Source organism: Chlorocebus sabaeus, chromosome 14 (genome assembly GCF_047675955.1).
Source record: "Chlorocebus sabaeus isolate Y175 chromosome 14, mChlSab1.0.hap1, whole genome shotgun sequence".
Lineage (NCBI taxonomy): Eukaryota > Metazoa > Chordata > Mammalia > Primates > Cercopithecidae > Chlorocebus > Chlorocebus sabaeus.
The window spans coordinates 67,991,479-68,018,421 of record NC_132917.1 but is presented as its reverse complement, the minus strand read 5'-3'; the positions used below and the strand labels follow the sequence as shown (position 1 = coordinate 68,018,421).

The 26,943-nt window shown below is 41.2% G+C and overlaps 2 protein-coding genes across 2 annotated transcripts in view; one reads left to right on the top strand and one right to left on the bottom strand.

Annotated features, from left to right (window-relative positions):
- Positions 1-266: 266 nt before the first annotated feature.
- PNO1 (partner of NOB1 homolog) lies at positions 267-17,472 on the bottom strand. The gene is made up of 7 exons (XM_007970412.3): positions 17,179-17,472; positions 16,791-16,940; positions 14,422-14,505; positions 13,861-13,921; positions 13,520-13,637; positions 3,043-3,113; positions 267-1,740 (listed from the first exon to the last, which is right to left on the bottom strand). Exons 1-7 carry the CDS (start codon positions 17,383-17,385, stop codon positions 1,673-1,675), a joined length of 759 nt encoding a protein of 252 aa, XP_007968603.1. The 5' UTR covers positions 17,386-17,472; the 3' UTR covers positions 267-1,672.
- A 286-nt stretch (positions 17,473-17,758) lies between these two features.
- Positions 17,759-26,943, top strand: part of DNAAF10 (dynein axonemal assembly factor 10) — a 27,328-nt gene continuing 18,143 nt past the window's right edge. Inside the window, exon 1 of the mRNA XM_007970415.3 lies at positions 17,759-18,056. Coding sequence (XP_007968606.2) covers positions 17,874-18,056 — 183 coding nt within the window. The 5' untranslated portion in view covers positions 17,759-17,873. The remainder of the gene's footprint in view (positions 18,057-26,943) is intronic.

The window sequence follows — 26,943 nt, the reverse complement described above, 5'->3', positions numbered from 1 at the left end:
GTGGGACATACTCAGCAATTTCCAGTTGGATTCCCAGTTGAGTATTTTGCAAAAAAAAGCATTAATGAATGAATGACATTTTAAAAAACATTTAAGTATATCCAATCCCAGGTACTGTACAAACTAGCTTAGAACAGTGGCATATGTAACTGATATAAAGGAAATAAGCGTAACAATTTTTCTTTTAGTTCCTACATGAACTTTCTAATACTCCCATCACTGAAGTTTACATGTTTTCATCAAGGGTTTTAGAGATGCACAAAAGAAGTATCAAAGTCACATTTAATAAAGTTCCTTCCAGTTTATAATGTATAATCATACTATTTAAACACGCAGAAATGAGCCAATCTGAATTTACAGAGTATAGTTTTTTGGGTGGGAAAAAACATTTATCTCACCTTTACTACAGGAAACAGACTTATGATGGTTCTATTTTTCAACTTTAGAATTATTCATTCAGTAGAAGCTGTACTTCAAGTACCCAACCATTCTGTTTATCACTTTCAATGTAATCTTCAAAAATTATGTGAGACATTCAACATACTTTATTATAAAATAGGCTCTGTATTAGACAATTTTGCCCAAGTCTAGCCTAATGTAGTGTTCGGAGCACTTTTAAGGTAGGCTAAGCTGTGATGTTCGACGTTTGGTATTTTCAACTCACAATGGGCTTATCTGGACATAAACCCATCGTAAGTTGAGAAGCATCTGTATACCCAACAATGGTTATGTATACTTTCATTAAATACTCATTGGAAAAATAAAACTTTCTTCACATCAACCCTGTGATGTAGGTCTTTAATTTTTGAAACTGCAAAACACGTTCCAAGATGAGCTCTTACTGATGTATACGGTGTAGTGCAGTATAGCCAAAACCACTGCTTATGACCTCTCAAATATTCACACATCAAGGCCAGGCACAGTGGCTTATGCCTGTAATCCCAGCACTTTGGGAGGCCGAGGTGGATGGATCATTTGAGGTCAGGAGTTCGAGACCAGCCTGGTCAACATGGTGAAATCCCATCTCTACAAAAAATACAAAATATTAGCCAAGCATGGTGGTGGACACCTGTAGTCCCACCTACTAGGGAGGCTGAGGCAGGAGGATCACTTGAACCCAGGAAGTAGAGGCTGCAGTAAGCTGAGATTACACCACTGCACTCCAGCCTGGGTGACAAAGTGAGACCCTGTCCCCCAACAAATATTTACACATCACCCAGTAGTAAGGAAGGGTTATCATTCAGAGAGGTTTTTCTGAGATAATCTATTAAATTACAATTATAAAGAAGAAATGTTTATAAATTTTTATGGTTATAAATTTATAAATATAAAAGTATAAATTCATATAGAGCTGTTTTAACTTCTTGTTTAAAGAAGTTTCCCTCTGAGGATTACAGACTATGTAATCTGCTACATGTAATTTCAGATAAATGATAAATTATACCTAATGTGTAAGTATAATAGAATCAATTTTTGATATTTAAATTATTCTAAAACCTGTTGAGTGTGAATACTCTTAAATCCTTTTCTGTTTATGCTTCTGGCTGAGAATGGAAGAAGGGACAGAGGCTTCAAATGACTGAAATTCTTCAGATGGTTTCTTGTGACCGACCCCTCATAAAGTATTTTTCTCCAGAGTCCAAAGGCAAGATAAAAAGTCTCTGACTTGAAATCAGAATCGATCTGCTGATCTGCTAGCCACAGCTCGAATATTGCCATAAACCTTGGAAGGAGGATTTCCTGCAAAGGGGGAAAAAAGTATTTACACAAATAGACTCACATTTATAGAGCCTACAGTCGCCCCTCAGTGTCTAAGGAAGACTGGTTTCAGGACTCCCATAGACACCACAATCCTTGAATGCTCAAGTCTCTTATATAAAAAATATGCACATTAACTACACACATCCTCCCATATACTTTGAATCATCTCTAGATTACTTATAATACCTAATACAATGTAAATGCTACGTAAATAGTTAATACTGTATTGTGTTTTAAAATTTGTATTATTTTTAATTTGCCGTGATTTTTATATGTATTTTTCTGAGTATCTGATCAGCCATTGGTTCAATCCACAGATGTGGACCTTGCAGATACAGAGGGCAGACTGTAACATGAAAAAGGGTCTAGAACCCTAGAAAGAACAGAGACATTTTCTTGAAATTACAAAAAAAAAAAAAAAAAAACCTTACAGGAAATAATACCCAAATATTCTCCAAAAAATATTTTAAACTTCTAAGAGCGAAAGGCACTGTGTTGTTAAAATATTTCAAAAAGAAGCCAATCACTGAGGCCTGGGAACCAGAGAATCCCAATTTTCTGAGCAAGCCGCTAAGATCCTGTAACTCTTATCAGAAGGTAACTGTGCTGCAGGATCAAGAAAATGGGTTAAGTGGATCAATTAAATTAACTGAAGCTGTTCAGCAGCTCCTTGGTTGAACCTAAAATGTGATGTTCCCTGCTATTCTGGAATGGTTTTTCTCTGCACCTTATCAGGAAGGCAGCAAAGATTTAAGCAATATTACCCAATAAACACTTTCTCTTCTCTTGCAGACAAATGGAATCTAAGCAAAAATATTTCTACTTCTGGCTGGGTGCAGTGGCTCACACCTGTAATCCCAGCACTCTGGGAGGCTGAGGTGGGCGGATTACAAGGTCAGGAGTCCGACACCAGCCTGGCCAATATGGTGAAACCCCGTCTCTACTAAAAATACAAAAATTAGCCGGGCGTGGTGGCATGCACCTTTAGTCTCAGCTACTCAGGAGTCTGAGGCAGGAGAATCGCTTGAACTTGGGAGGCAGAGGTTGCAGTGAGCCAAGATCACGCCACTGCACTCCAACCTAGGCAACATAGTGAGACTCAGGCTCAAAAAAAAAAAAAAATTCTACTTCCTTCTCTAGGTCCACCTTTGCTAACTCCCAAGGGTTTCTACTTGCTATCTTTAATATTACCCCAAATTGCTTTGCAAATGTAGTTTTGACTTCCGTAATTAACTCCCTATCCCTCCCAGAGAAAACACCAAAGAAAGAAACTGCTGTTACCCAAGATGAGGTTGCAAATGGCAGTTCTTGCCATCTTGATGTTTTGGAAGGAGCCAAGGATGTGAACTTTCCTGAAAGAAATAAAATGAGACAAATTAGTGGCTGGGATGCAATGACTCACACCTGTAATCCCAGCACTTTGGGAGGCCAAGGCAGGTAGATGGTTTGTGGCCAGGAGTTTGAGACAAGCCTGGACAGCATAATGAGTGAGACCCCCATCTCTACAAAAAAATTCAACAGCTGGGTGTAGTAGCACGTGCCTGTAGAGTGCCAGCACGCCAACCTGAGTGACCAAAACCCTCTCTAAAAAAAAAAGACATTGTAAACAAAAAAGCACTTCCTTACCTAAGTCCTGTACTCCAAAAATGCTGGAAAATCATATTTGAGTCAGATTCTTTAACGAGGGCAGTGGTTATGGCTGCACAACTCCACAAATATACTAAAAACCACTTTTTAAAAGGGTGAATTTTATGATATATAAATTGTATACCAATAAAAAATTATTAGAAAAGACAGAATTTTTTGAAAAAGTAAAGTTTGTGAAGATTATTCGTTAATGATGGCTCCCATCCCATGAATGCTTTATGTGCCAGGGCTTTCTATACACGCCCTCATTTAATCCTCACATGACCTTCCTGTTTTACAGATGAGGAAAGAAGTTTATAAGAAATCAAAAAGCCTGCCCAAGACGGCACACCGGCTGAGCTGGTTACTGAAAACCCATAAATGCAACACTGTACTCAATTTCAACATAATTGGTTTTCAACTGCAAAGTTTTCTAAAGATTATCTAAATTTCTTCAGGGCTCTGAGGATCATTTAGACCCTTTTAATGGGCATTCTTTACCGAATGACAAATTTGCCTTTTTGAGTCCATCTTCTAAACTGTGTTCACTGTGCCCTGTACAACAGTTATCAGCTAAAGCTTCTGTATCTTCAACCCGTTAATATTCCCTTCACCTTCTGGCTTTAACTAAGGCCAGATCTCAAATGGTTGCGTTTTTCCTCCACAAACCAGGTACCTCTGGGGCCTGGGGAGGAGCAGGTGCCTTCATGCCACATCCAGACCACATGCTCTCCCTCCTACCTCCCTGAAAACCCTTTGGCTTTGGATCCGCTCTCAGGCCACATCACCCCCCACCCTGCCTGGCTGGGGTCCTCAGCTGCCCCTGCAGATCACCTGTGAAGCCGTCAGCTCCTGGCTTGCTGTCTTTCTCTTGCTATTCCCATCTCCATGCTCGATCATGTCAACACCCACGAAGATGATAAACCCAACATGCCAGGCTCTGAGGTCCTTGATACACTCTTTATGCCAACACGGGGTATTGTCCACCCTACTCCAGCCTCTTACATCCATGGCCACACCCTGGACTTAGTCATTACCAAAAACTGCAACCCCCTATAATTTCGATTTCAAACATCCAACTCTCCCTCCATCACTTTCTGTCATTCCAGCTCCTATCAACACAAATAATCCTTCACTCGCACCCCAGGACCTCCCATCTATGGATCCTACCCACCTTCACTGCCCCTCGCCCCCTCATATCCCACCTCCTTCCTCTGCTCACAATTATCCAATGGCTTTCTATTCACTCAGAGTAAAAGCCGAAGTCCTTATGAGGACCTCAAGGCCCTATTATTTTTGACCTCATCTATCACTCTCCACTCTCTCCCTTTTGTCCTTGGCCAAGCCTCCTCGCTCACTGCCAGATGTGCCCTCAACTTAAGATCTTTGTGCTTTCCCCTTCCTCTGTAATGCTCTTTCTCCAGACACCTGCAGATGAACAAAACAAACATTTACAAATGCTCCTCCCCAAACTCCACTAAAATGACAATAAAGATATAAGCCCAAAAGGAAGAAGAGAGTGATAACAGTAGCAAAGTTCAGAAAGGTGTAAAGCAGATGGAGGAGACGGAACTGACTGTGCAGACCCAAGTCAACTGCTGCCTGAATCAGCAGCGGGAATATCAAGAAGCAGAACTCCGGGAAAGAGACTCCAAGAGGCAGGGGACAGGGAACCCAGGATGATGGCTGTGCAGCCAGAATGCAGGCAGAGAGCAGGGGGGCGTTTGGGGAACAGACCTCTCCAGGAGAGATTTCTCAAATATTAGATGCATTCAAATACATCAAGAGGAGATACAACGTATAGCTTCTTACTGAATTAGTAGGATGAAAGAGAAGAAAGGAGATAGACACAAAAGAGTTACTTCCTCAAGTGAAAACAATGCTGCAAAAGAAAGGTAAGGCAGTCACAGTATTTCACCTGGTTCTTCACCTGGCTCAGCTGTAAGTACACTGAGCACTGATTTCTGTTTTCAGGTAATACTGAACATTAATCTAACAAAAACCACAAGGGGACCATCAGGAGGACAAAGAAGAATAAATCGGAGTGTCAGAAAGGCTGAGTGTACGTGGTGGAAGTAAGGGAGTGAAAGACAGCTAAACCTTCATCTTTGATGGTAGAATGTCAATAGTGAATCTGAAAAATAAAACTGTATATGAACTGTATATGAAAAGGCTATATATGAACAAAATATCTGGAAATACAGAGGTAAATAATTTTTTAAGATAAGCTAAAAGAGTTGAAATTGGTTCCCCTGAAAAGGGTGAAATGGAGGTAGGCAGCAGACATTTTTGTTTTTTTTCTTTTTTGAGACAGAGTCTCACTCTGTCGCCCAGGCTGGAGTGCAGTGGAGCGATCTCAGCTCACTGCAAGCTCTGCCTCCCAGGTTCATGCCATCCTCCTGCCTCAGCCTCCCAAGCAGCTGGGACTACGGGCTCCCGCTACCACACCTGGCTAATTCTTTGTACTTTTAGTAGAGACGGGGTTTCATCGTGTTAGCCAGGATGGTCTCGATCTCCTGACCTAGTGATCCGCCTGCCTCGGCCTCCAAAGTGCTGGGATTACAGGCGTGAGCCACGGTGCCTGGCCAATTTTTGGCTTTTTAAAACTATGTGTATGTTTAACTTTGATTAAAATTATTTAAAACAGAGCATGACAGATGAGGAAATAAAGACGAAAAGAACAGATAAAGTGGGAGTAGTTTTGCTGCAGAAAGAACCAAAGTAATGGGGCAACAGTTGGAAAGGAATGGAGGCTTCAAGACACAGAGGCAACATCATTTCCCATCTGCTATATTAAATATACCTGGAACCAATTGTTTTTAGTTTTCTATCTGGCTCGCATTATACTGTATTTTACCAGGTTATTAGCAACTCATCAAAAATAACTTTTATAGGTACATTACAGCCCATCTTACAGCTTTATTATAATTAATATAAACTTTTAAACGTGGATTTCCAACTAGCCTGTCTATAGCAAAAGCAAGAGATAGTACATCTCTTAATTTCAAGTAGTCTATAATTTAGTTTGTAAGAAAACACAAAAGACATAAGTAATTCAGTAGCGACATTATTCATAACAATCACAAACTGAAAACAACCCAAATGTCCATCTACTGTGACTGGACACACAAAATATAATACAGCTGACTTTTGAATAATAGATTTGAACTGCACGGGTCGTTACACACAAACTTTTCTCAACACATATATTGGAAGATATTTTAGAGATTTGAAAAAAACCCAGAGGAGCTGAGTATTGTAGAAATGTAAAAAAAAAAAAAATTAGAAAAAGCTATGTCATGAATGCATAAATTATATGTAGATACTAGTCTATCTTATTTACTACCATAAAAAAAGTTAAAATCAATCAACAATCAAAACTTACACACACAAACACAAGCCATGTATGGTGCCATTTGTAGTCAACAGAAACGGAAACAAATGCAAAGATGCAGTATTAAATCATAACTCCATAAAATTATCTGTAGTGCATACTGTACGACAATTTCACAGCTTCCACCTACTACTCTTGTGGTGAGCTCAGGTGTTGCAAGTATCCACTTAGAATGCCATGTGATGCTGATCATCTCCCATGAGCAGTTTTGACTCTCCAATAAATTGTCTCTCACAGTAGAAAGTGATCTCTCACGGTTCTTGCCTATTTTTAAACTTAGTGCATACTGCAAGCTTTGAGACCATGTGACCTACACGTGGGCCCCACACAAAGTGCCACTCGTGATGTTGGGAGTGCTCCAAAGAAGCACAGAAAAGTCATGACACCTCAAGAAAAAGCTGAACTGGCCGAGTGCGATGGCTCACGCCTGTAATCCCAGCACTTTGGGAGGCTGAGGCGGGTGGATCATGAGGTCAGGAGACTGAGACCATCCTGGCTAACACAGCGGAACCCCGTCTCTACTAAAAATACAAAAAATTTAGCCAGGCATGATGGCACACGCCTATAGTTGCAGCTACTTGGGAGGCTGAGGCAGGAGAATCCATTGAACCCAGGAGGCAGAGGCTGCAGTGAGCCGAGATTGCACCATTGCACTCCAGCCTTGGTGAGAGAGGGAGATTCCATCTCAAAAAAAAAAAAAAAAAAAAAAAAAGAAAAGCTGAATTGCTTGACATGTACTGTTGACTGAGGCCTGCAGCTGCAGCTGCCCGCCACTTCAAGATAAATGACTATACCATAGGACCCATTGTAAAAAAAGAAAAAATTCATGGAGGTGTCACTGCAGCTACAACAGCAGATGTGGCAACACCTGCAGTTTTGCCAAATACCCCTTTATCTTCCCCTAGGCCCCCAGGCAAGACAGAACAGACTATGGCAATAAGACACCAAATTGTAAACAAGACCTAAGACCACTCGGGCAAGGGTTGTCACACACCCTACACTTAAAGAGTAAATGACATTCTAACTGCCACAGGGTATTTTTTTCTCTAGCAGCTTAACAAGCACTGGCCTTGTGATAAACAATATTAAAACAATTACAGCTCACCAATAGTTAGATACAGATTGACCCCAGCTTCCCTCTTCCCACACTCTGTTCCACAAACCGTAACTACAGCTCTGATTGGACAAGAGACTGATCCCAGTAACATTCTCCTGATAAGAGATCACTGACCATGGACTGGTTCTACCAGCTTCCAAAAGCAGTGCATTCAGTCTTCACATCCTTGTCCCTGCTTCATCTTGTAAGGTACAGGACCTAACTGTCACATATTTTAAATGTTAAGTCTCCCCCACAAAGCAACCAGGGGTCGTATGTTACATTTATTCAGTATACAAGCATTAGGACCCCTCTTATATTCATAGCTCCTCCTATAACCTGTTAAATAAGTATATTGGTCAACCCATTCAGCATAGATTCCTGTCTCATTCTTTCCTCCTTCAAAGTGCCTGCTTCTGGTCTCTGCTGAAGGGTATACTTTCCAGCCTGTCAGAATGTCCACCCTGCAGAATGCAACCCTTTATAAGAAATAAAGTTTCCTCTCCAAATTTATAGATCTTGTGATTCTTTTGTTGACAATCTCAAATTGGAAATGCAGCTTTTATGTGGATGCAGGATTGTTCTAAGAAAGACATATCTACAGACTCTAATATGATGGAGAAAAAATTAAGTCATTATATGACAACTTACAGCAAAAGGAAAGTGAAGGATCTAAAGCTGGAGAACTTAATGCCAGCAAAGGATGGTTTGATAATGTTAGAAAGAGGTGGCTTTAAAAATATCAGGATAACAGGAGAAGCAGCTTCTGCTCACCAAAGGGCAGCAGACAAGTTCCCAGACGCCATTAAGAAAATCATTGAGGAGAAATAATATCTGCCTAAACAGGTTTTTTGTGCAGATGAAAAATGTACTGTTCTGGAAAAAAATGTCACAAAGGGCAATTATTAGTAAAGAAGAGAAGCAAACACCAGGATTTAAGGCAGGAAGGGCTAGGCTAACTTTACTGTTTTGTGCAAATGCAGTCAGGTTTATGATCAGGACTGCTCTTATCTATAAAGCTGCTAACCCTGATCCTTGAAGGGAAAAGGTAATGCCAGAGGCCTGTCATCTGGATGGCTTGCACAAGGAGAGCTCTTCTTCTGGATTGATTCCATCAATGCCTTGTCCCTGAAGTCAGGAAGTATCTTGTCAGTAAGGAATGCCTTTTAAAGTTCTTTTGCTATCGAACAATGTCCTAGCCACCCAGAACCCCATGAGTTCAACACTGAAAGGCAACAACATCGTCTCCTTGCACCTAAACACGCTCTAATTCAGCCTCCAGAACAGGTAGTCATAAAGATCTTTAAGGTTCATCACATACAGTGCTCTATGGAAAACAGTGTCAAGGCTATGGAAGAGAACTCGATGGAAAGAACATCATAGTCTGGAAGTACTACAACCACTGAAGACGCTGTCACTATTATGGAAAGAGCTGTGAAAGCCTCACGCCTGCAACTATAAATTCCTGCTGGAGAAAACCATGTCCAGAGGTTTTGCATAACAGTACAGGATCTACGACAGAGTCAAACAAGAAATCATGAAAGAGATTGCGGATATGGCCAAAAATGAGGGGTGAAGGGTTTCAAGATACAGATCTCGGAGAAACCACGAGCTAACAGACACTATGCCAGAGGAATTAACAGAAGATGACCTGATGGAGGTGAGTGCTTCTGAAGCAGTGTTGGGTGATGAGGAAAGATGATGTAGAAGCAGCAGTGTCAGAAAACAAGGTGACATTAGGCAATTTGGCAGAAGGTTTCTGATTATTCAAGATGCTTTTGACATCTTTTATGACACAGACCCTTTTATGATGTGGGCACTAAAACTAAACAAACTGTGGAGGAAGACTGGTACCCTACAGAAACATTTTTAGAGAAGGAAAGTACAAAAAAGTCAGAAATTACAATGTATTTCTGTAAAGTTCCAGAGTATGCTTGCCTCTCCTGCCTCCCCTTCAACGTCTTCCACCTCCGCCACCCATGAGACAGCAAGATTAACCCTTCTTCTTCCTCCTCAGCTTATTCACCATGAAGACAAGGATGAAGACCTTTATGATAATCCACTTCCACTTAATGAATAGTAAATAGATTTTCTCTTCCTTATAATTTTCTTAACATTTTCTTTTCTCTAGCTTACTTTATGAAAGAGTACAGTATATAATACGTAAAACATATAAAATATATGTTTATCAACTATTTGTTATTGGAATAGCTTCCAGCCAAAAGCAGGAGTAGTTAAGTTTTGGGAGAGTCAAGTCATACATGGATTTTCAGCCATGTTGGGGGTTCAGCATCTCTAATCCCTGCAATATAGAAGGGTCAACAGTATACCTGTGCAATGAAATAGTACTTGCCAATAAAAAGGAACTACTGATACACCCAACAAAATGGAGAAATTCAAAATAACATGCTAATTAAGAGAAGTCACACACCAAAGCCTACATACCATATATTTCCATTTATATGAATTTCTAGAAAATGTAAAATAAAGAGGGACAGAAATTAGAGGAGTGGTTGTCCTGGAACAGGGTGGGGGCAGGCAATTGACCACAAACATGCACGAGGGAACTTTCAGGGTAAGAGAACTGTATGAGTGTCATGGGACTACAATACACAACATTTGCCAAAAACTCATTGAACTGGATACTCAAAACAGGAGAATTTTATTATGTGTAAATTATGCCACAATAAACTTTTAAAAAGTTGGTTTAACTAGTAAATTTTAGGTTAACACTTATAAATATAAATTTACCAGTAATAAACTTAATGACAGACTAACTATATAATTTCATTGGCAAATCAGTTACAGTTTTAGATTTCTAAATTTATTATTATTTTTTTTTGAGATAGAGTCTGTCGCCCAGGCTGGTTTTGAACTCCTGACCTCAGGTGATCCACCCACCTCAGCCTCCCAAAGTGCTGAAATTACAGGTGTGAGGCACCACACTGGCCTTTTTTTTTTTCTTTTTCCTTGAGATGGAGTCTGTTGCCCAGGCTGGAATGCAGTGGCGCGATTTTGGCTCACTGCAGTCTATGCCTCCCAGGTTCAAGCAATTCTCCTGCCTCAGTCTCCCAAGTAACTGGGATTACAGCCATGTGCCACCACGCCAGGCTAGTTTTTTTGTATTTTTAGTAGAGACTGGGTTTCACCATGTTGGCCAGGCTGGTTTTGAACTCCTGACCTCAGGTGATACGCCCGCCTCGACCTCCCAAAGTGCTAGGATGACAGATGTGAGCCATCGCGGTAGGCCATGGATTTCTAAATTCATGAAAGCTTTCAGGGCTACTCAGCCAGTCCATGACTTAACTGAAGATTTTTTTTTTTTGACTTTATAGTTGTGCCAAAGTGATATGCATTCAGAATGCTCTTCAATTTTCAAACAGTAGTATCCTATGATATCAAATGAACTTCTGACTTATGAGATCTTTAATTTACAACAGGTTTATCTGGATATGACCCCACCATACGGTGAGGAGCATCTATATATGGATTTTTAAAAATTAATTAACTTTTTATTTTTTGGAAACAGGGTTTCACTCTGTCACCCAGGCTAGAGTACAGGGGTGCCATCATGGTTCACTGTGGCCTTGACATCCTGGGTTCAAGCAATCCTCCCACCTGAACCTCCTGAGTAGCTAGGGCTACAGGTGTGCACAATCACGCCTGCCTAATTTTTGTATTTTTTTGTAGAGATGGGATCTCCCTATGTTGCCCAGACTGGTCTTGAACTTCGGGGTCAAGCAATCCTTCCTCCCACCTTGGCCTCCCAAAGTGCTGGGATTATAGGCATGATCCACTGTGCCCAGACTATATGTGGTATTTTTCTTTTTATTTTGTTGGAGTCTTACTCTGTTGCCGACGGTTGAGTACAGTGGCATGACCACGGCTCAATGCAGCTTCACCTTCTGGGCTCAGGCGATCCTCCCACTTCGGCCTCCCAGGTAGCTGGGACTACAGGTGTGGGCCGCCACACCTGGCTAATTTCTGTATTTTTTTTTTAGAGAAGGGGTTTCACCATGTTGCCCAGGCTAGTCTCAAACTCCTGAGATCAAGCCAACCACCTGCCTCAGCCTTCCAAAGTGCTGGGATTACAGACGTGAGCCACCATGCTTGGCCACAGTTTTACATATGGTATGCATTTCCACATTTTTGAATAGCTTCTCCAAAGCCTCCATATTTCTGACTCTAGACTCAATCCATAAAGATCAAAAAATAAAATTATATTCCTGGCTTCAGGTAAAGAGGGCCACCAACACAGTATTATAGTTATCCTTAAAGTGTAAAGAATATACAAAATTTAGATTTTATATAATAAGGAATCCTTCAGTTTAGAGTAAAACTGAGATATTAAATGAAATTATTTCATGATCGAGTCGCAGGCAGAACCCTCCTCCTCTCAGTCAACTGTTCAGTTTCCCAACTTCACAGCATTATGTAATCTCTGAGCCATCTGCCAGTAAGATCCCCAGCCTGGGCAGCTTCAACCTCAGACAGGGGTAATCCCAGCTTCACTTCCGGCACCTTTATTTTAAGCTCCTATCATCTTATTTATGTTCACATATAACTGCTCTCTAGTTTTGCCTAATGTACGATATTCCCTTTGCTTAATAAAAGGCCTTAACATATATATGTATATATACAAAATAGATATATATATTTCTAAAGACTCACAAGGGCATCCAAAATACTGACTGTTTGTTCTCCCCTACTGATTTAATAGATTCCTTTGAGTATGTATGTTTTTATGTATGTATGTATGTATGTATGTATTTATTTGAGACAGAGTCTCGCTCTGTCACCCAGGCTGGAGTGCAGTGGCGCGATCTCGGCTCACTGCAACCTCCTCCTCCTCCCAGGTTCAAGTGATTCTCCTGCCTCAGCCTCCTGAGTAGCTGGGACTACAGGCGTGCGCCACCACACCCAGCTAATTTTTGTATTTTTAGTAGAGATGGGGTTTCACCATGTTGGCCAGACTGGTCTCAAACTCCTGACCTTAGGTGATCCACCCACCTCGGCCTCCCAAACTGTTGGGATTGCAGGCGTGAGCCACTGCGCCCAGCCTGAGATACTATGTAAATCTTCATCTGTAATAATAATTTCTTTTAATAGCATTTGTAACATTTCCTCATTGTTAAATGAGAAAATACACAATTTCTGATATTTTCTCAACTTAAGCCTCTTTCAAAGTTGGTGACTATTCACCCAAAAGTATACAGATGATTCCCAACTTAACATGGTTTGAATTGGAATTTTTCAACTTTACAAGGGTGCAAAGCTGATACACATTCAGAACGCTCTACTTCAAGTACACATACAACCATTCTGTTTTTCATTTTTAGTACAGTATTCAATATTCAACACTCTGTCACAAAGTAGAATTTGGATGACTTTGCCCAACCGTAGGCTGATGTGTGTTCTGACCACGTTTATGATAGGCTAGGCTAAGCTATAATGTTCCACAAGTCAGGTATATTAAATGCACTTTAGACTTCTGATATTTTCAATTTACAATGGGTTTATGAGGAGCATCTGTACTGACAAAGATTTAGCAGCAACATTATACATAAAATACAACTGTTACGACTTTCTTAAAAGATCAAATATAAATTATGACAATAATTTTCTCAAGATCAGATACTTACACATCAGCCAAAACTATCCGCGTCCGTGTCACATTCTCAATGGTGAATTTGGTTTTTCCTCCTTTGCCAGCGATTCTTCCTATTGCCCTGGATAGATGGTCTCCCTTTAGGGGTTTAACTAAACAAGAAAAGCAACATCTCAGGAGGCAAGCCATTCTAGTGCACCACCCACTTCCACATGAAGTTTAATTATAAACTAAATTTCTCTAAATGACACAAAGTGTATATATACATATTAAAAAGTTGCTAAAAATACAGCTCAATTGATGCTATTAGAAAACTGAGAGTCACATCACAATACAAAGTCAGCGACACAAGAGCACAGACCACCACACACTCACCATCAGTAATTTCAAAAGACTCTAGGAAGAGGTCATCCAACCTGATGAGGGCAAGTGCATCCTATAATATAAAACAAACACTGTGAAGCCCCTTCCGTTTGCACACCTGAAAAAGAGTAAAGTACAAAGCACTATGGAACGAAAATCCACAAACTCTAGAGCTAGAAAGCTTTTTTCTTTTTTTGGAGACACAGTCTTACGCTGTTGCCCAGGCTGGAGTGCAGTGGCGTGATCTTGGCTCACTGCAACCTCCGCCTCCCAGGTTCAAGTGATTGTCCCACCTCAGACTCCCGAGTAGCTGGGACCACAGGCTTGTGCCACCACACCCGGCTAATTTTTTTGTAATTTTAGTAGAGACGGAGGGCATTGCCATGTTGGCCAGGCTGGTTTCGAACTCCTGGCCTCAAGTGATCCACTTGCCTCGGCCTCCCAGAGTGCTGGGATTACAGGTGTGAGCCACTGCGCCTGGCCTTTTACTTTTTTTTTTAATGCCTAGTCCATTGAGATGTTCACATTGAGTATTTTTCAAGTCCCCATTTTAGATATTGTAGAATTACTCACCTCCACCTGAAAGCCTAGAATAAAAGCTTTCACAAAATCAGCTGCTTTTGTCAGAGCACTAACATCTTTGGTTTCTTTACAAGTCTGTTAAAAAACAAAAAAGGGTACAAAATATCGTTGAGAATCAAACAGAAAATGTCCTAATGAAATACTAGAAATGTCCTTTCCCATTATCAGAGAATTTCCTTCACTACCACGTTTCCCTAATATATTCTGTATGACACAGGTTCTGGTTGGATAAGTGCTATATTTTATTGGCAAAACAAAACCTTTCCAGCTCCAAAGCTTGGCTGTTTCACCCAAAGAGTGTCAAATAACTAACCACACTATATGATCAGATTTTGGGGTTAACAGCAAGACTCCTCTGGCACAACCCAATTTCTTGCATTCTGAAGAACCTCTACCTTCTGTCCATCCCTTCAATGCCCAAGCTTGTCCTCTTCTCTTCTCTCTCAAGGCAGTCTTCCCTGGGATTCCTGACTTAATCTTCTTAGTTATCATTTACATGCTGATGTTTCTTAAACCAATAGCTCCAGGCCTAACTACCTGCACCCGCTGACTGGGGAAGTAAAGAATGACTGAAGCACTGAACCTGTTCTCAAACTTTATTTGAGAAATGCAGAAATAACTGTTATTCATAAAATGCCTACCACTGTAAATAACACACACTGTAAATAACATGCACTATAAATAACATGCTTTACACGCCATAACTCTAACCCTCACAACAACTTTGAATGTTAAGTCATATGACTACCTTTGCATGTGAGGAAACTAAAGTACTAAAAAGCAAAAATACTAAGATTCAAACACAGGTCTGATTTCAAAATTGTTACTTCCACTGTACCATGCACATTTACAATCTAGTTGAGGCCATGTACTCAACAAATTTAAAACCATATGGGCTTGTGTAATGGCAAAGTCCCCGGGGCTTTCCCATTTAGAACTAGACCCTAGTTCCAATCCTACATGTGACCTTAGACAAGTCTCCTAGTTACTTTAGGTCTTGAGTTTTCTCATCAGTAAAATAAGGAGGTCAGAGTAGAAGATCCTGAGTGTTCCCTACTAGTATAATAGGAAGTTTCCCTTATTAGCCTGATGACTATGGCCAAGTTTCCTCACATCTTTAAGATGGGAATATCCTGAAGTCTAAATGATGTAGAGCATGTTGTAATACCACTATGTGTCTGGTATATGGCAGCATCAATAAATGTTAGTGGAATCCAAAGTGATTATCCTGCAATAAATAGGACAGTAAAGCACATGAAAAGTTTAGGCACTGAAGATATGACTGAAAAATGGACATTCTGGTATGAAATTGGCACCCAGAACAGAAAGCCCAAAGTAAATTAATTTTAAATGTCTAGTTCCTGGATTGACAGCATGGAATTTAAAATACACATATATAGGCCGGGCAGGGCAGCTCACGCCTGTAATCCCAGCACTTTGGGAGGCTGAGATGGGCGGATCACCCGAGGTCAGGAGTTCAAGACCAGCCTGGCCAACATGCTAAAACCCAGTCTCTACTAAAAATACAAAAATTAGCCAGGTGTGGTAGCGGGCGCCTGTTAACAGTGAGCCGAGAGCGTGCCACTGCACTCCAGCTTGGGCGAAAGCGCAAAATTAAAAAAAAATACATACACACACACACACATATGTGCATATGTTTCTTATCAAAATAATACAGTTTTATCAAAAAAGCACCATTAAAACACAGCCATGCACTGCATAATGACATTTTGATCAATGACCAACTGCTCATACCATGGTGGTCTCATAACAGTATAATGGAAAATATACAGAAATCTGATATATGGCACTGGATACTGGCAATGCAGATCAAGTAGATGAAATGACTGATACTCAGTAATGGTGCTGGAACATTTGGTTTTCCATATGAAAAAATACATAAACAAATATACACATACCATCTAGGTTTGTGTAAATACACTCTTCGCACAAGGACTAAGTCATCTGACAAAACATATCCAGAACATATCCCCGACGCTGACTGTATATACTTCTTGTAAAGCAGCAAGTACTTATGTTCATTATTTACTTACTTCTGTTTATGACAATCTCTTTACTCGACCTTTTCTGAATTTGACACAGAACATTACAAAAGATACACAGAAGCAGAGACAGTATTTTGGTATGATCTCAGAACTAATCTACACATTCAATTAATATTTGTATCAAACGCAGATTTTTAAGGCATTTGGGAAGTTCAAACTCAATATGGTAAGTTTTTAAACTGGACAAAAACTATTCAACACAATAAATCCCATTAACTAAAGTCTATTCACGCCTTTTCATCTCTGTAGGAGAGAAAGCCTGGTGTATTGGGAAATGGTTGAGATTTTCCTTACCCTGATTTCTACATTCCTTGATTTCAAGTTAAAGCGTATCTGAAGTCCCAAATGTTCCACAATAGGAGTAAATATCTTCATCCAGTTTTCTTTCAATGGTGTGTATCTGTTAGCTGGGACTGGAATTTTCCTTGTTTCTTCTTTTCCACTCTGTAATAAAAGAACACACAACTCAAAAGGCTATGGAGGGATGGTGATGGAGTTGTAGAACGACATCTGATCCATAAAAGGCCTCCTTTAACTGAACTAGTTACACTTCAAAGAATCACTTCTCTCAGAGCATCGCGGCACAACAGCCCCCCCGCAGCTTCAACATTCCCCAGAGGCCACCGGCTTGATCCGCGTCTGGCCCTTGCCTCGTTGCTGTCCTAGGGTCCTAGCCACATACCAGGAGCCCGTCCCCACAGAGGGGTGGGAAGACGGGCCTCTTCGCCGGCCTGGCCTCCTCTGTGTCCATCCGGCCCGCATCCCCGCCCTCTCCCGCTGCGGACAGCTGTTCAGCCTGTCGTTTCTTCGCCCGCCGGCCACCCTTACGGGTGACCTGGGTAAAGCCCTCCTCTGCTCCGGCGCTCTGCGCTTCCATTTCGGATTCCATCTCCCGGAATCTTAAGGCGCTTCCGGCTGAAACACGTGCGCTCTTGCACCGCGCAGGAGCCAGCCTCCGCCAACTAACTCCGCAGCTCCGCCCCTTTCCTAAAACGTCACAGGCCGGGGACCTGCAGGATTTGGGGCAAGGGGGGAAAACGGGATTTCGGCTGTCCTAAGTATGCCTGATGCTCATGGTCTCACTCCAGCCGTGCAACTCCCATCCCAAGTATTTTATAATCTCTAATATGTATGTGTGCGAAAGGCAGTGGGTAAAGGCAATAAAGAAATTTGTGCTGTTGTGAAGGAACATTCTGTGCGATCGCCGGAGCGCATCTGGCATTATCTGGAGATAACTACAGCCAACTTCCTAGGGCAGCTGGGGCAGAATACGGAAAGCGGGAGGGACAAATTGCCAATGTTTGGAGTCTGGTTTCCAGGTTAGTGTTTTGGGGGGCTCTGGGTGTGGCGGTTGTCGGAACTGAAATTGGCTGCACCATGTCGGCCTTCGAGAAGCCTCAGATCATCGCCCATATCCAGAAGGGCTTCAACTACACGGTGTTTGACTGTAAATGGGTGCCCTGCAGCGCCAAATTTGTGACCATGGGCAACTTCGCACGGGGCACCGGCGTCATTCAGCTGTACGAGATCCAGCACGGGGACCTGAAGCTGCTTCGAGAGGTGGGTGCCGGGTCGACGATCCGGACTGCCGTTGGGGGCGAGTGCGGATCCTGGGGTCTGCATTCCTCTTTGCCAGAGCCTTCGTCCAGCGTCCCCCAAAGCATGGCTTGAGCCGCGCGAGACCAGAGAAGCTGACCGCCGACTGAAGAATGTTTCCCATTTAAAACCTCTTTCTCATCCGCGGGGTAGTTCCTCCGCGCCCAACCCTCCTGCCACCCCAAGTGCAGTCCAGCCAAAGCGGGCACCAGGATGCCTGCGGTGTGGTTGGAAGAGGCAACCTAACACATTCGACAGGTATCAATTGAGTGCCTGCTATTCCTAGGCATGTGAATGGCAATGTCCCCGATCTCATGGAGTTTGTTTTGTAGTGGGAGAGATACTCAGTTCAATAATCAAAGCAACGATACATAAGTACAAACCGAGATGAGTTGTCTCACGCAAAGGAACACGGCTACGGTTCAGTGAGAGTGAAAACAGATTTTGGTATGTGCGGGAGCTAACTAGGCCAAACTAGGAGTAAAGGACACGGTTTCCAGGGCTTCTGCACATGCAGAAGCTCAGTGATGGGAAGAAGTTTATCCTCTTAAGAAACTAGAGGGATAAGCAGGAACCAGACATTGCAAGATCTGTAGGACATTCAAAGGATTTATGCCTTTTTTCTAAGAAAAATGGGACATGATTGAAAGGATTTAAGCAGGGTGTGGAAAGATTAGGTTTACAAGTTTTTGTTTTTGTTTTTTTTTTTTTGAAGATTACTAGTGAAAGAATTAGAGAATAATGATAGTAACTAGCATTTTGTAGCTGTTTATAGTTTTTAAAAAGTCTTGATTTCGGTTACCTGAAAAAAAAAAAAAGATCAGTCGTAGTCAGATCAGAGTTGTAATAGACTACAACTGTAAGTGCAGGGTAGGTTAAGAACTCTGGGGATCAAAATCTATGGAGAAAATCGGCTTGAGGAGGTAGGGATTAAACTGGTAGATAAAGGATGGATACAATTTGGACTGTTACGCCTAGAATAAAAAGTATGTAAGACCCCATTCCGCTTTAAATTTCCCTGCATGACAAACATGAAACATGGCTTATTCTTTTCTACCTTTCCTTATATTGTTCATCACTTAGCTTCCAGTAACCAGTGGCTTTTTTTTTTTTTTTTTTGAGACAGGGTCTCAATCTGTCACCCAGCCCGGAGTGCTGTGGTGCAAACACAGCTCACTGTCACTGCAACCTTCGCCTTCTCAGGTCAAGGAATCCTCCCACCCCAGCCTCCCAAGTAGCTAGGACTACAGGTGTGTGCCACCACACCTAATTATTTTGTACTTTTTTTTTTTTTTGGTAGAGATTGGGTTTCGCCATGTTGCCCAGGCTGGTCTCCGACTCCTGGGCTCAAGCAGTCTGCCTGCCTCGGCCTCCCATAATACTGGGATTACAGGCGTGAGCCACCGAGCCTGGCTACCTGTTGCTATTCTAATGTCCAGTTCAGATTATCTAATGTGTGATGCCCTTCCTGATTTCTACACAAAGTAAAATTTCTTTACATTGCATTTTGGGTTGTTTTTGTTTTTTGTTGTTGTTGTTTAGAGATGGCGTAGCTCTGTCCCAGTCTGGAGTGCAGTGGTACTGTCATAGCTCATTGCAGCCTGGAACTCCTGGGCTCAAACCATCCTCCCGCCTCTGCCTCCCAAAGTGCTGGATCAGGTGTGAACCACCATTAAAAAAAAAAGGCATTTAAAGGATTTATTCCTTTTTCTTTTCTTTTTTTTTTTTAAAGACGGAGTCTCGCTCTGTCACCCAAGCTTGAGTGCAGTGGCGTGATCCTGGCTCACTGCAACCTCTGCCTCCCAGGTTCAAGTGATTCTCCTGCCTTAGCCTCCCTAGTAGCTGGGATTACAGGCGCCTGCCACCATGCCCAGCTAATTGTTTTGTATTTTTAGTGGAGATGGGGTTTCACCATGTTGGTCAGGCTGGTCTCGAACTCCTGACCTCAGGTGATCCACTCAGCTCGGCCTCCCAAAGTGCTGGGATTACAGAGATGAGCCATCACGCCTGGCCATTTATTCCTTTTTCAAAGAAAAATGGGACATGATTGTTTTTCTTTTTTCTTTTTTTTGAGAGAGGGTCTCACTCTTGCCTAGGATGGAGTGCAGTGGCAGGATCAGGGCTCAAACTTGTGACTTTTTAAAATAAGAACAGGCCTGGTGCAGTGGCTAACGCCTGCAATCTCAACACTTTGAGAGGCAGAGGGGTGGATTGCTTGAGCCCAGGAATTCAAGACCAACCTGGGCAACATGGCGAAACCCCGTCTCTACTTTTTGTATAAAAAAGAATACAAAAATTAGCTGGGCATAGTGATGCGAGCTTGTAGCTTGTAGTCCCAGCTACTTGGGAGGCTGTGGTGGGAGGATCTCTTGAGCCCAGGAGGTCAAGCCTACCATGTTCGCACCACTGCAGTCCGCCCTGGGTGACAGAGAGAGACTCTGTCTCAAAAAATAATAAAATGAAAATATATGATTTGTACATATTTCAAAACTACACTTACTCCATCAAGTGGAATAGAGTACTTTGTCTTTCGTAGAGACTCTGGGGAGTTTCAGCAAATTTTAAAAAGATAATTTTCTTTTGCAGGAAAAGTAATATATATTCATGATAGAACATTTAGAAAATAGGAAAATGAAGAAAATATCACCCATAATCTCAATGCCAGGAATAACCACTAAGTGTATTTTCACCTTGATCCTTTAGATCTTTTTTTCTACCATGAATTAGATCTGAGAACACACTATTTCAAGGTACTGTGTTTAACAAGGACCAAAGATATTTAAAAGTTGAGTCCTTTCTTCTAAAGAGCCTACTGTCTGTCCAAAAAGAGGGTACAACTAATACAGAAATACCTTTTAGAACTTACAGTGGGCCGGGTGCGGTGCTCACGCCTGTAATCCCAGCACTAAGGGAGGCTGAGGCGGGTGGATCACAAGGTCAGGAAAGCGAGACCATCCTGGCCAACATGGTGAAACCCCATCTCTACTAAAAATACAAAAATTAGCTAGGCGTGGTGGTGCGTGCCTGTAATCCCAGCTACTCAGGAGGCTGAGGCATGAGAATCACTTGAACCTGGGAGGCAGAAGTTGCAGTGAGCCGAGATCCGCCGTTGCACTCCAGCCTGGGCAACAGAGGAAGACTCTGTCTAAAAACCAAACCAAAACTAAAAAGAACTTACATTGTATTTGGCTGCTCTGGTGCAATGGAAAAAAGATTAAAAATATAGGTTAAATACTGTTCCAGTAACTCCCACTCCTTACTGTGCATCAGGATCATTTGAGTGCATTTTGTGGCTTGTGTGTATGTGTGTGTGTTTTAAAACATTTGTTCCTTGGTCCCACCCCTAGAAATTCTGACACAGTGGTACGTCTTTATTGCATCTAAGTAAGGTTTAGAAATCAGAATTTTTTTAAACTTCTGCGAGGTGATTCTGATGAGTCCCAGGGCTGAGAACCATTGAGCTAGATGGGTCACTTATTAAAATATTAGGAAACAGACTTGATTTATCATTGTAGAGCTACTCCTAAGTCATGTGCTCCAAAGCTCATGCATCTTTCTTTCTTTCTTTTTTTTTTTTTTTTTAATTTATCACTAACTTGGAGCTCGCAAATCCTGTGCATCTAAGAAAAAAGGATGTAAAGGAAGCATATCAGTCTTTGTCGAAGTCTTCCTTATCTTAGTTCTAAAAGGATAGATAAGGAATGGAGGGCAGGGCCTCCATGTTCCGTTGAGCAGTTTTTTGCACCACACAAAGGTGTCTGGCTGAGTGCTCAAATGGGAGTTGAAAGCTCTTTTTCCTTCGTTAAGGCTTACATGTGTGAGGCTTCATCAGCCTCTAAAGGGCAACTATTTTTCAAATTGGCACAAAGATACCATATGGACTAGGGATGGCCCTGAAAAATGGAATCACAGTTGTAGATGTTTATATTAAAAAAAAAGCAATAAGCTAATAAAATTCTGCTTTTTTAGTCCCTGTGCTACTGAATGTACTGCTTGTTAGCATTTGGTTGGCTGGATCTTTTAATGTTAATTAAGTATTGCCAGGATGTGGAGGAGGAAGTACTGACAAGCTGTACTAGACCCACCCACATGCAGAACAAAAATAGCTCACACAGAAATTATTGATCTTGAGCTTCTTTAATCATTTTAACTTCTTCTTATAGCAAGAAAATGAACAGCTAGGTCAATTATGACCATCATTGATGGCCATTTTCAGTATCATATAGCAAAAATTGTTAGTATATACAGATTTTCTTTGTTGAACAATTTTTGCAAGATAGACCTTTTTTTTTTTTTTTTGCCAGTTAGTTTTCTAGCAAGAAAAATTTTGATTTACTACCAACTTATTTTCATCTTTTCTTTTCCGTAGATAAACTATCTAACGGGGCAAAGAGGGAACCCTTTTGTGAACTATGAAAAATTAGCTTCACCTTTGTCCTGTTAATTTAGCTATTATTATTATTTCCATAAACATCTGAGGAAAGAGGAAACATGCCTACTTTGTAAGTCCGTTTGCCAACAGAGCTCAGCCCTTCTGAGCAAAGCGCAGTCCTCAGTGCACACAATTCATCAGTTTTAATACGTTTAATATGTTCAAGATGTACAATTTGAGTTTAATTTGGTTCTTACACAACAGACCACTAGTGTCTATAAATATCTTTGTGTTTCTTTAATATAAGAAAAGAACAAAGAACATGAGGGAAGCATAATATATTTATATCTTGTAAAGACACGAATGAAGGTAAAAACCAAAGGACAGAGATCTGAAAGTAGGTTTAATTCATGCCATTGTACCATTTACCTCAGCAATCAAGATTGGAACATTTCTTTGATACTTCCAATAACTCTCAGGTTTACAGAATGAGGACTCCAATAATAAAATGTTTATTTAATCGATTTATATATAAACCTGGAGGCAGCCTAGTTTAAAAGAAAAAGCCTGGGTTCTATCTGGCTCTTGGGACCTTAGGGAAGTCACTCAGTCCTCTGAACCTGTTTTGTCATCTTGAAAGTGGTGTTCTGAACACTTAGTTTGCAGTGTTCTATGTATTAGAAAAGGGATGGTCTAGACTGGAAGAATATCTAAAACGTATCTGATATGTAGGTATTCAATAGATGGATGCTATTTTCATGATTGCATGTCAATGACACCAGAAACTGAACGGTTTGTCAGACAGAACTCTGGCACGTGAAAGTATGGTAGGAGAAAAGAGAGAACAAAGTGAACTCCAGCCCTGGTTTGTCTGTCCCTACTCTCAGGGCTGAGAGATTCATGGATGGTCATTTATACCTTCATTCAACAAATGTTGAGTGCCTGCTATGCGTTAAAAAAATTAGGCAAGGCTCTGCTTTCATGGTGCTCACATTTTAGAAAGGGGGACACAATTGCGTGAGTAAAATATTTTTGTGCTGGTGTCAAAGAATCTGTACATTGCAGTGCTGTTTTTGGAACACCATAAAATATTGGAGTAGTCAGTTCCGTCTTTGTACAGGGAAGAGATTTTCAGCAGAAAAATCTGACACTATATATATAGATAGATAGATATTCTGATTTTTACATTGCAAGTAACCACACAGTTTTTAAGTCTTCACTTCCAAGGTTTTTTATTTTTATTAATTTGTTTTGTTTTATTTTATTTTATTTTATTTATTTTTTGAAACGGAATCTCTCTTTGTCGCCCAGGCTGGAGAGTGGTGGTGCGCTCTTGGCTTACTGCAACCTCCGCCCCCTGGGTTCAAGCAGTTCTCCTGCCTCAGCCTCCCCAGTAGCTGGGATTGCAGGTGTCCACCACCACGCCTGGCGAATGTTTGTATTTTTAGTAGAGATGGGGTTTCGCCATTTTGGCCAGGCTGGTCTTGAACTCCTGGCCTCAAGTGATCCATCCTCCTTGGCCTCCCAAAGTGCTGAGATTGCAGGTATGAGCCATTGCGCATGGTCCAAGTTTTTTTAACTGGTGTTCATTTGCTAGTATTTTCTACCAGGCAAGCTAAGAAAATTATTTTTTTTTAAACTTTAAAATTTGAAAAAAACACATCCATCGGCTTTTGTTCTTGGCGAATTTTCTAATTAATGTGTTGTGTTAGTAACAGAAGATCAGTGTATTCCAGGAGTATAGTTTGAGATTCTCTAGTCTACAGAGTCTAAAAGTGAAAGTTAAGTAAAAGAATAACAGGGAGGAAAGTTTTTGCTTCCAGTTTTTTATTACCAACCGTAAAATTTTAGAAGACTGTAGGGACCAAAGAGTGTAGGTTAGTTTTTACCTCTTCCATGGCCTAGGAAGCACAGAAACCCTCATCAGAGGTTTCAGGGGATAGCAGTGGAATTCTGGGAAGCAGAATGCTTTAGCTGGTTGTGGGGAAGAAAATGGGCGACCAGTCTTCCCAGTGCTTCTCTGAGAAAAATGTTCCCAGAGAATTGGGTCAATAGATGATGCAAGCTCTCCACAGCTTCTAATCCCCTGTCTCCTGGAACCACATTGCTGTGCATCAGGACTACCAGCTTCTTACCTCAGAGGGTCTGCTTCCACCCTCTGCCTCAGAACATGGAAGCCATTATCAATGACTTAGAGCTGGCAAGACCCAGGTTCAGTGTGAGACCAAGGGGAGGGAGAGGTGGATAGCTGTTTCATCAGTTGGTGTAGGTTGGAACTCTGAATTAATTTCACCGTAGAAATCATGTCCTAATAGTGATTAAGTGCTTTAGCACTATTTTACATATATATATATATATATATATATATATATTTTTTTTTTTTTTTTTTTTTTGAGACGAAGTCTCGCTCTGTTGCCCAGGCTGGACTGCAGTGGCGCAATCTCACTGCAAGCTCCGCCTCCCGGGTTCACGCCATTCTCCTGCCTCAGCCTCCCGTGTAGCTGGGACTGCAGGCGCCCGCCACCGCGCCCGGCTAGTTTTTTGTATTTTTAGTAGAGACGGGTTTTCACCGTGTTAGCCAGGATGGTCTCGATCTCCTGACCCCGTGATCCGCCCGCCTCAGCCTCCTAAAGTGCTGGGATTACAGGCGTGAGCCACTGCGCCCGGCCAGCACTATTAATATATATTTAGGTACTTTGAGGAGAAGGGAAAGGTGAGGAAAACATAAATTGGAGTTAGAAACTGTGTGTGTTGTTAAGTTGACAAAATTTTGATCCTCTGTGTTGCCCCATTTTAAGATACTCTTTCATAAAATTGGGGGAAAATGGGAATAAACAAGTATTAATTTTCTGGTGCAGTAAATAACTGATGCCATCTCAGACCACTTGTGCATTAAAAAGAGAAACATTCTGTGGTTCTGTGCTTCTCATCAATAGGGTCTTTTACAGACGTTACTGTAGATGACTGATTTCATTTACTAGACAATTCTGAGGAGGGTATGAATGCTTTTAGACTTGGCCATAGTAACTCTAATTTATCCAGATCACAAATAGTAGGAAAGTTTAACAGTCTGGGAGTTTCCAAAGCCCTATGCCATATAATGGTATCTTCTGAATCAGAGAAAAAAGTTGTTATAGTTTGTGTTAAGTGACTTTTATTTTATTCGTGGAAATTGGTATGTATACCTATATGGAAATGCCTGGATAAACACTGAAAGTGGCAGGGAAATTATTTTAAAAATTATTTGAAACAGGCCAACCTGGGAGGGATGAAAACTGAAGAGTTACAAGGGGAGATGTCCTGGAAACTGGAGAACCCTGCAAAAGGAATAAAGTTTATCTAGATGTATTGTTAAGTGAAACAAATCAAACGACAGTGTACTGTGATTTGCCTTGTATTGAAACAAACGCGTGTGTGTTTGTAAATACGTAGAAGATCTAGAAGGATGGGGATTACTTCTGAAAAGTGTTAAAGGGACTCACTTTTTCCTTCCATCCTTTTGTTTTGTTTGAATTTTTATAGGGAGCAGGTATTACTTTTATAAACATTAAGAATTTTAAAATGTAAAAATTGTTAGAGACCAAGAGGGATAGTTTTGCCCCATTGAGGCTGACAGTCAATGGGAAGTGTTATATGGCAAGAGTGTGGTGTGGGACAGACATCAGTGGCCTCATCTAATTCCAGATTGCAGAGATCTCAGGAGCCAAGGCAGCAGGAAAAGCAGTTAGACTGTAGGAGGAACTTTAGTGACCTGGGCAGGTAGAGTTGGCGGCGGGAGGGGCCGTGGAGAAATCAGAAACATCAGGAAGTAAAAGAAGGTGAATGGAAGACCCAGGGAGGTGTAGGAGTAGTATAATGAATATGTACATTTTGGAGGAACCAGATGGGAACTGATATTTGAGTTGTTAGCTTTTTGAGGGACTGGCCAATCTCATTCATCTTTGTATCCTTTTTTGCCTAGTTCAGTGACTTGCATGTGGTAGCAACCATTAAATGTTGAATGTTGTATGAGTGGGTGAATCTCTAAAGCCGTATGCTTTGGTCTCCTTTTATGACAGGAGAGTATTGTATTAGATCCTTTCCAAGGACCTTTTTGGCTACATAGTCTTCTTCACCTGATTTCCATAAGCCCCATACCTTAAATAATATATTTGTATATGATTGTTTTACTAATGTGATTATATATGATACTTGGAGCAGTAGCCTTTTAAAGTAAAGAAACCTCAAAAGATTGGCTGATCCATACCAATAGTAGTGCCTTGATACACACAGGTTTATAAACCTCTCTGCATTGAAAAGGCCCCAGAGAAAGTGGGACATAAACATCTTTAGTTTATAGGGTTCTGCAGGGAAAACTGTAAGAGACACGTAACATTTTTGTTCCCATAACCATCTGGAAAGATAATATCTTCATTATGTTCTCATTTCTGTTGAGGATCTTAAAGAATATCACATGAAATGCTGAAACTTTCATATCTG